This window comes from Octopus bimaculoides, chromosome 20 (genome assembly GCF_046866305.1).
Source record: "Octopus bimaculoides isolate indiv1 chromosome 20, ASM4686630v1, whole genome shotgun sequence".
Lineage (NCBI taxonomy): Eukaryota > Metazoa > Mollusca > Cephalopoda > Octopoda > Octopodidae > Octopus > Octopus bimaculoides.
This window is the reverse complement of record NC_142947.1, coordinates 32,737,822-32,747,821: the sequence shown is the minus strand read 5'-3', so window position 1 is coordinate 32,747,821 and position 10,000 is coordinate 32,737,822. Positions and strand designations below refer to the sequence as shown.

The following is a 10,000-nucleotide window of genomic DNA, read 5'->3' as shown; positions in this document are numbered from 1 at the left end:
ATAATTAACTGCTACATCTTCATCTGTCCTGACGACCACAGCAAGGCATTTAATAGTAATGATAATGATTTCATTTATTATATCGATTACAAGAAATATGAGACATAAAAACAATAATAATCATCATTTCGTAAAATCAAATTCTGCTCACCTGCCTCCTTCGCCTTCATCGCAAGAATTACTTGGTGAGAGTTCTGGAGATAAAGTACTTGGAGAGACATCACCGAAATTCTACAAAGAGAATATGATACATAAATATTAACGTTATCATCTTCATCATCATCATCATTATTATTATTATTATTATTATTGTTCAGTAGTTTTATTTTTATAGCGTGCTTTCACTTCACTACCGAGCGCAGCTCTGTGCGCCTTGGGTATGTGCTGTGGTTTGCTGTGGTGCTCTTATGTTTACTGTATTGAAAGTGTTTTGCGTAGAATGTGTGCAGTACCCAGTAGTGCAATTTTCTGTATGTTATATATATTTGTAAGTCCTGGTGTTTTTGTTATGTATTTATTATTATCATTATCATTATCATTATTATTATTATTATTATTATTATTATTATTATTATTATTATTATTGCCATCATCATATTTAAGGTGGTGAGGTAGCAGAATCGTTAGTATGCAGGGCGGAATATTGAGAGGTATTTCGTTTGCCACTACTTTCCGAGTTCAAATTCCACCGAGGTTGACACTTTGCCTTTCATCCTTTCAGGGTCGATAAAATAAGTACCAGTTGAACATTGGTGACGATGTGATCGACTAGACCTCCCCCCCCCAAAAAAAAATGTCAGTTCTTGTGCCTATAGTAGATAGGATTATTATTATTATTATCATTATTAATAATATTATTATTATATTGTCTTTGCACATCTTCTAACACTGGAGACGTACTACAGTGTCAGCTGTTCACTACCAATGACCTAAGGTAACATCCCTTATCTTTCGAGCACCATTCGTGCGGTTCAAAGCAGCGTTGTTTTCTGCCCCTATTTGTTCCATGTACTTCTCAAGATTTTTACTCACTGTTCCCAGGGATCCAATACTTATCATTACTATTATTTTATTGTCTTTGCACAGCTTCTAATGATGGAGATGTAGTACTGGGTCAGCTGTTCACTGCCAGTGAACTAAGGTAACACCCCTTCTTTTTCGAGCACCTTCCGGAGTATTCGAGCGGTTCCAAGCAGTGCTGTTTTCTTCAAGTGCCCTCCCATTATAGCAGCCCCTATTTGTTCCATGTACATCTCAAGATTTTTACTCAGTTCCCAGAGCTCTGACAGTTACTGGTACTACTACCACCTTTTTCATCGACCACAACTGCTTAACCTCCCACGCTAACCTGTCATATCTATCGGCATTTCTTTCTTCCTTATCGCATACTTTGTTGTCAGCTGGGCATACTATATATGTCATCTAGCAACGTTTGCTTTCTTTCTCAATTAACATTATGTCTGGTTTCCGATTCTCTGTCTCATGGACACACTGAATCATAAAATCCCATAGGATCTTTGCATTATCATTTTCGATAATGCCTTCGGGTTTATGATCGTATAACTTTTTTGCTCTGTCAAGTCCATACTCGTTGCAAATTGTCCAATGGACAATCCTTGCTATATTGTCATGACGTCTCTTATATCCTTTCTGGGCTAATGGCGTACATTGACTGGTAATATGCCATACGATTTCACTATTTTGTCAAAAAAGTTTGCACTTATCACTTTCTGATGAGTTGTCTATACTGTATTTGATGTGATTCGTTCTTAGCGCTTGTTCTTGAGCAGCACAGATTAGAGACTCCATTCCCCGTTTTAAATCACTTTTAGTCATCCATAGCCATCTTTTTTCTCTGTCTGTCTTATCTTCAGCATCCCTATGAAATTGCCCATGCATTCTTTTCTTTATCCATCGATTTTCAGTTTCATTGATTCTCAAGTGCTTGTACATTGATGGGATTAAAAAGCTTGTAAACAGATGGAAGGAAGTCATAGATGATAAGGAAAAGTACATTCATGATTAAATTTCAATTAAATATCACATTTGATCAGTTGTTTTCTTCATTCAAAACTCGGACAGAACTTATGGGATGACCTGATATATATATATATATATATATATATATATATATATATATATATACATGTATACGATAGGCTTCTTTCTGTTTCAGTCTACCAAATCCAATCACAGAGCTTTGGTCGGCCCAAGGATAATAGCAGAAGAAGCTTGCACAAGGTAGCACGCAGTGGGCCTGAACCGGCAACCATGTGGTTGGTAAGCAATCTTCTTAGCACACAGCCTCTCCTGCGCCTATATATATATATAACTAATTAAGAGAACGGAGAAAAAAGACAGAAGAACAACAACGCATGGACGTTGTACATGCTAAGTATTAATGAGACGCTGAGAGACGGAAAGAAAAAGTGGTTTTACGTTTCGAGCTTAACTCTTCTTTGGAAACAGGAGACATAGAAAAGGAAGAAGTATATACGTACACACAAACACACAAAGACACACACATGCATACACACACACACACACACATATATATATGTGTATATATATATATATATATATATGTGTGTGTGTATGTAAGAAAGAATATGAGTGCGTGTGCGTCTGAGGGGTTGTGAATGTTCTGTGAATGTGTGTGTGTGTGTGGTGTGTATAAAACAAAAAATTGATTTTAAATAAATACTTCAGACTACAGGGATTTTATAGTTGTAAATTGCTAGTTTCTTCTTCTTCTTCTTCTTCTTCTTCTCCCCTTCTTCCTCCTCCTCCTCCTCCTCCTCTTCCTCCTCCTCATCATTATTATTATTATTATTATTATTATTATTATTATTATTATTATCATCATCAGCATTATTGTTGTTGGTGTTGGTGATGCTGTTATTTTTATCATCATCGTCATTATTATTATCATTATCATCATTTTTATTTATTTATTTATTTTGAATATATCATTTCTTTTTGCTCTTTTACGGTTGACCGTGTAAAAGTGCAAATCTTTATCTTTGTTTAGAAATGCCCTAAATAAATTCTGGTAATCATCTGCTGGGAAATGTTCCAGATAAATCTTTATGACAGACGAATAACACTAGAAGCAAGATTTAAATTATATAAAAATGAATGTATATATGTGAACAAGAAATTCTACAACACAAAGTATACGTACATCCACAACAAGACCCACAACCACGATCGCACCGAGAAGCAGCAGCACCAACATCATTAATATCATCATTATCATTAACCAAAACAACAACAACAATATCATAAGATTCTACAGTCTGGCAAATGCTTACAAATTTGTGTTGAAGGGTGAGATATAATCAATTTCGAGATTATTAATTTAATGTTCTGTAAGTGATAACAGTCAATCCTTACGCTCTTAAAACCATGTGACTGTGTCAGCAGACGCATCTAATACAAACAGTAGATGGGATTCTATATTTACAAACGGTTTTAGATTAACCAATAACTTCGATTCATTGTAACATAATAATTATGGACTGTAACAATTTCACGCAGTTCAGAATTTAATAGGCTCACAACAACAATAATTACAATAGTAACAATCATTATTTCTACTGGAGGCACAAGGCCCGAAATGACCAGACATTAACTTTTTCACTTTATACATACATACATACATTATATATATATATATATATATATATATATATATATATATATGTCTTAATAGTTATCGGCAAGCTAACATGGCACTCCAGAAAAATAGGACGAATGTTGCCGTTGATTAGCGCCAAGAGGCTATCGCCTCTAGCTAGCTACGTGACGCGCGAACCTGTGTCCATTATAACCTTGGAACAGGGAAGATCAGCCGCTTCTCCTTGCTGGTCTGGCTTCTACAAACTAGTTTCAGGGTATTTGCTCCTTATCAATGTAGAGCAGCCGAACCGAGCAGGCGTCGCTACTGACCGTCTGACCTACGAAGAATAAAGACGTGATATGAGCAAACCCCAGAAAGATTCACCGAGAATGAGAATTGGAAAATCCTGTAGGATGTAATTATTCAGTGCGATCACCTGACGAAACTTCGGAAACCAAACATCGTTGCGGTACATAAAAAAGAAAACATTGGCGCTCTTGGAAGTATCAGCATTCAGCTACCAACATTACCAAAAAAGATTGGTGCACGTATGAAGGTAGAACAGCTAGAAAAATCAGCGAGAAAAAATTTGTAGTTTGAAATCAGTAGTTCTTTGACTGCTATTTCTAAATTTTCAGTATGTTGGTGAAGCAACTCATGCTGATCCCTATATATTTATGATTATAAATGTTTTTACCGATAAAGGTTTTTTTCATACTGAACTACTTGGCAAAATTGTTAATTATTAATGTTATTACTAATTGGCAATTCCCTGCCCTATATCTGTATATTTATATTGATGTCTCTTATTTGATGGTTAAACTGTAACCCTTTTATACGGGACTTTTTATCCGGGACTATCTGTGGCGCACATGGGATAGATTCTTGGGGTGAAGTGTTTGAACTTACTAGCCGATAAATTTTGTGAATGCCTTCCTCATGTGTTTTTGATGTCGCATGGTCAAATTCCCATGAGTATATAGACACTTTCAAATTTATCGTACATCATGCTGATGATCGGAGAAGAGTAGCTTTATACTCTTAACTGTGAAACGTCGTACATGGTTAACTAAAGGCAGGTTTGTTTTTGCTTTTCTCTTCTGTTTTTGTTCTGTGTGTGCCATAGATATCGCCATCCGTTAGAGAAAAAATTTGTAGTTTCGAATCAGTAGTTCTTTGACTGCTATTTCTAAATTTTCAGTATGTTGGTGAAGCAACTCATACTGGTCCCTATATATTTATGATTATAACTGTTTTTGCCGATAAAGGTTTTTTTCATACTGAACTACTTGGCAAAATTGTTAATTATTAATTTTATTACTAATTGGCAATTCCCTGCCCTATATCTGTATATATATATATATATATATATATATATATATATATATATATATATATATATATATATATACATGTTTTTGCGTGTGTTGTGTGTGTGTAAACACACAGAGTAAAGAAAACGTGCAAGTCTAGGATCAATATACCTGTGTGTGTATACTTCTGTGTGGTTATGCTTATATCTATATCTATATATATGTATGGATGTATGTATATGTGTATAATATATAGATAAAACCTGAACTGGTTTACTGGCTTAAAAGAGTTTACCCCATAAAATTAGGCCTTTATCCGAAGCAAAATCTATAAGCATTTTCAAATAATTCCATAGCTTGCCAGAAAAAATATCACTGAATTTTTATTTGCATCCCGTAGAGGTCATATTTCGATAAAGAGCTGCCAATAGTAACTACGTGCTCTAGAAGCTTAGCCTGAATTGGGAAACAGACAAAATCTATATCAATGATGGCTTCCTAAAAAAAAATCGATCGATTTTTTTTAGGTTATTAGGCCAGTGGCTAATATGTATGACTTGCTTAGTCATTTTAAACATCTCCATACAGATACATGTTCATGTCATTTAGACACATGGGGTGGGGGGGCATTTTCCCCACCTAGACGGGACACCGGTCCGCTGCAGGATTGCTCATTTTCGCCCACTGAGTGGACTTTAGTAACGTGAAATGAAATATTTTCCTAAAAAACACAACACCATCGCCCTGACCAGGAATCGAAGCTGCAATCATACGATCATGAGTCTAACGACCTAACCACTAAGCCAGTCATATCAACTGCACACACGTACACATATATAAAGCATAGGCGATCCGACAAAATGCCTTTGTTTTGTCCCGAGGAACGTCGGGAAAAGTAACGAAACGTATTATGTTATTGAAATTTGCTCTTCGCAATATACGTACACTATCGTATGCAGATGGCCATTATAGTCAAATACTACTTCTGTTGGGTGTAACGGCTTTTTGCTCAGCCGGGAGGATATTAGTAACAACTATGATCGTTCAGTCGCTGCTTTCCTATATCGGTGGTTACACATTTCTTCTAAATATGCGGTTGACTGTGATTAAATGCTACTGACAACGCTCAACTAGGAAGAAATACGCATCTAGCATTCTCACCAGTCGCTTTTAGGACAATATTAGTCTGCGATCGAAATATATTGTGTCATGTCGAATACAGGACATCCAAATATATCTTTTATTGATAATAAGATGTGAGGTTTGGGGAGAAAGAATTTCTGAGCTTCGGCGGAGAAGGGAGCAAAGAACTACAAATGGCCGGGATCACTACCTAGGACCGAATAATCACGTACAGAGTGAAAGGCTAGCATTCTGGTTAATGCATCCCGGTTTGGTAGATCTACCTGTGCGCACTTTATGGGAAGACATACAGAAAGAAGATGATAGCTGAAGATGCAACAAATCGGGTATACATGCACACACACACACACACACACACACATACACACACACACCTACACACACACACACACACACACACATACATATATATATGTATATGTACCCGATCTACCAAACCGGGATACATTAGCTTATACATACACACACACACACACAGTTATATGTTATAATATAACATTGTAAAGTTTGAAAATGCTGATGCAAGAAAATCTCGCTCCTCGAGTCACTGTTGCTTCTGCTAAATATTAATACAAATGTACATTTACTCGTATTTTGATTTCTATTTTTCTTGTTTGCATTACCTTACCGCTTCCAAAACATATAGATATGGACGAGGGAACAGGTGTTTTAGACGACAAAAATATTGTGTGATAAGTAGTTTCGCTCAAACGGATATTTCTTTGATACTAAACATTGAAAGGTAATTGGTTGGCATTCAGTATTTCTTTGATTGAAACTTTCTTGTTGAAGTGTTCTGTGTCAAGAACCGGAATGTCATGGACGACAACAAAGACAGACAACGACGGCGACGATGATGACGACAAAGATGATGACAACGACCACGGAGAAGAAGAAGAAGAAGAAGAAGAAGAAGAAGAAGAAGAAGAAGAAGAAGAAGAAGAAGAAGAAGAAGAAGAAGAGAAGAAGAAGAAGAAGAAGAAGAAGAAGAAGAAGAAGAAGAAGAAGAAGAAGAAGAAGAAGAAGAAGAAGAAGAAGAAGAAGAAGAAGAAGAAGAAGAAGCCATTCTAACTGTTCCCCTTATAGAAAATAACGGTTAAAATTTCTGTCTTCTTACACAACTAAGACAAAACACAAGATAAAAGTCGCAAGCAAAATTGTATTTTAATGACAGCCTTCTTGAAAATGAACAAATACATACAGACAAAAAAAAAAGAACAACGAAAAACTCTATTGAAATGACGTTGACTGGACAGAGTATAGACATCAATATATTAAAGGTTCATTTACTGACATTTTGAAAGCACCATCCTCGGGCTTTCATAATTTATTTTTTATTTTAGTTCATTGTGACAACATAAATATAACAGCAATAACACAGATATTAGTAATAACAGTTCAAAATGTTGGCAAAATTTCAGCCGCTTCAGAAGAAGAGGTTTAGTTGATTATAACGACTCCATTAGTTGACTGGTACTGATTTTATCGACTCAAAAGGATGAAATACACATTTTGAGTAAGGACAAAATGTTTGGTAATGGCGTAAAAATGCCATGACACTTTGCCTACCGCAGTAATGATCCAGCTTGTTCAAATGTATAATATGTGTGTGCGTGTGCGTGTGTGTGTGTGTATATATATAATATAAATAATATATTAATATAAATAATATATAAATATATGCATATATCCATACATCTATGTGCACACCTACATCTATATGTATACATACTTGCATATATGGGTACAGGACATCAAAAAAAAAAAAACGTTGAACACAATGAGAAACGAAAACATAAAAGCGAAAACATAGAAAACGAACATTTTTCGAACAACGATAAAAACAAACAGAGAAACGAGATATGCAACATAAAGAGTATACCCCTTCGTCAGTTGTCCCTGTTTCATCTACTCCGCATTTCGAAGGCAAGGACAATACGCGACTTCGTTGGAAGAGACATTCCCGCAAAGCAAATTAAATAAAATGTGCGATTTTTTGCGGTGAAAGTGTTAACAAGAACAGGACAGTCAGAACAAGACAGTAAAAACAAACGGTGAGGGTTGTTGAGCCAAGACGATAGAAAAATTATTCAAGTAAGTTTTGTCTATATATATATATGTTTGTATATACATATATATATATATATATATATATATATATATATATATATATATATATATATATATATATATATATATATATATATATATATATATATATATATATATATATATATATATATATATAGTGCGTGTATGTGTGTGTGTGTTCTTTTCTTAACAGTCGTTTATTTGGAGTTTCTTGCATAAGCAAGCTAACATTTCATTTTCAAACGGGTTTGCTATTATTCATTCGTTGAGATCGATGCAACTTAAAATTCAGTTATTGAAAAATGTGATGAATAAATAAAATCATAATGAAAGTTGACGAAAGCATTGGCTAGAGGCGGGAATTAAGCAGAATATGGGGTTAAAGTAGTTGTAATTGAGACAAAATTAACAAGGAAGAACAGGGTCTTAGTTTTTCTTAATATTTGAGAGCCCATGTGTTTAGGAGGTGGAATTAAGAGAGAGAAAGAGAGAGAGAGAGGGAGACAGTGAGTGAGTGAGTGAGACACAGCTAGAGACAGATTAAGAGACAGAGAAACAGTGTGAGATGGGAAGTGAGAGGGAAACAAAGAAGAGAAAAATGAAGAAAAACAAGAAGTATAAGGGGACGAAATGTCAAAGAAAGGGTTAAAATAGTGGAAGAATATTTCATCCTTTTATTTCTCATTTCACATTTTATATTTCCATTAGACTTGGGATTTACTTGATTTTAGGAAGTGCTTCTTTCATTCATCCAGTTTGTATTTCTTCATTATATTTTTACATTAATTTCCCCATAGCAAACCCGGTAAATTACTGGACAGGTTACGAAGCTGTATTTGTCCTCGAGTTTTTAAGATCTGCGCTTGGATGAGACCCTTGATAAGAATAATATATTTTTTCATCATATGATTTAGGCTATAAATGTTTTGATAAGAGGGCTTGGTCAATATCATCAACGACCAGCTGTTGTCTGGTCCTAGTGATGGTGGTAATGATGATTTAGAAAGAGAGGAAAAGTAAAAAAATGATAATGTTGATTTTGATGAGAAGAAGAAGAAGAAGAAGAAGAAGAAGAAGAAGAAGAAGAAGAAGAAGAAGAAGAAGAAGAAGAAGAAGAAAACGAAGTTTTTTAAAAAGATGTATTTACAATGTTATTTGTTGATTCCATAAGTAAAATGAAAAGAAAGAGTTGTCAGTAAAAGAGTAAAAAGCCGATAGAATTTTACAATCTTAGACAAAAATCAATATATTTATTAATTATTTATAAACAACACTATATATTGAATAATCTGAAGTTTTTAATATACGTGTATTGACTATATATTTTGTAATTATAAGCCATGCGGCAAGAGGTAAACAAATGTGAACGCATTTTTATAACTCTCGATTAGAAGGAAAATATTTAGATTCTTACGTTTTCTTTTATCTCTGTCTGAAAATTCATCGGGGAATTACTGCTCACAATTTTCCGTCCACGGAGAAATTTATTACCTATTGATATTTGTATCGACCGGAAAACAGTTCCCAGATGAAATGGCCTAATTTGCAAAAATTGTAGTTATGTTTGCATTAAAAATTGTGGCTTATCTCATATATATATATATGTGTGTGTGTACGTGTGTATGTATGTATGTATGCATGTATGTATATATATATACATATATATATATATATATATATATATATATATATATATATATATATATATATATACGTATATGAATATATATACATACATATGTATATATATATATATATATATATATATATATATATATATATATATACACATATATATGCACATATATACTGATATGAATATATATATATA

At 34.1% G+C, this 10,000-nt stretch overlaps 1 protein-coding gene across 5 annotated transcripts in view; it reads right to left on the bottom strand.

The window, feature by feature from the left end:
• Positions 1–10,000, bottom strand: part of LOC106877684 (pleckstrin homology domain-containing family G member 7) — a 970,386-nt gene that overhangs the window by 183,544 nt on the left and 776,842 nt on the right. For all 5 annotated transcript variants that reach the window (XM_089338328.1, XM_089338327.1, XM_089338326.1 and 2 more), the window contains one exon: positions 152–231. In XM_089338328.1, the coding sequence (XP_089194454.1) occupies positions 152–231 (80 nt within the window). The remainder of the gene's footprint in view (positions 1–151; positions 232–10,000) is intronic.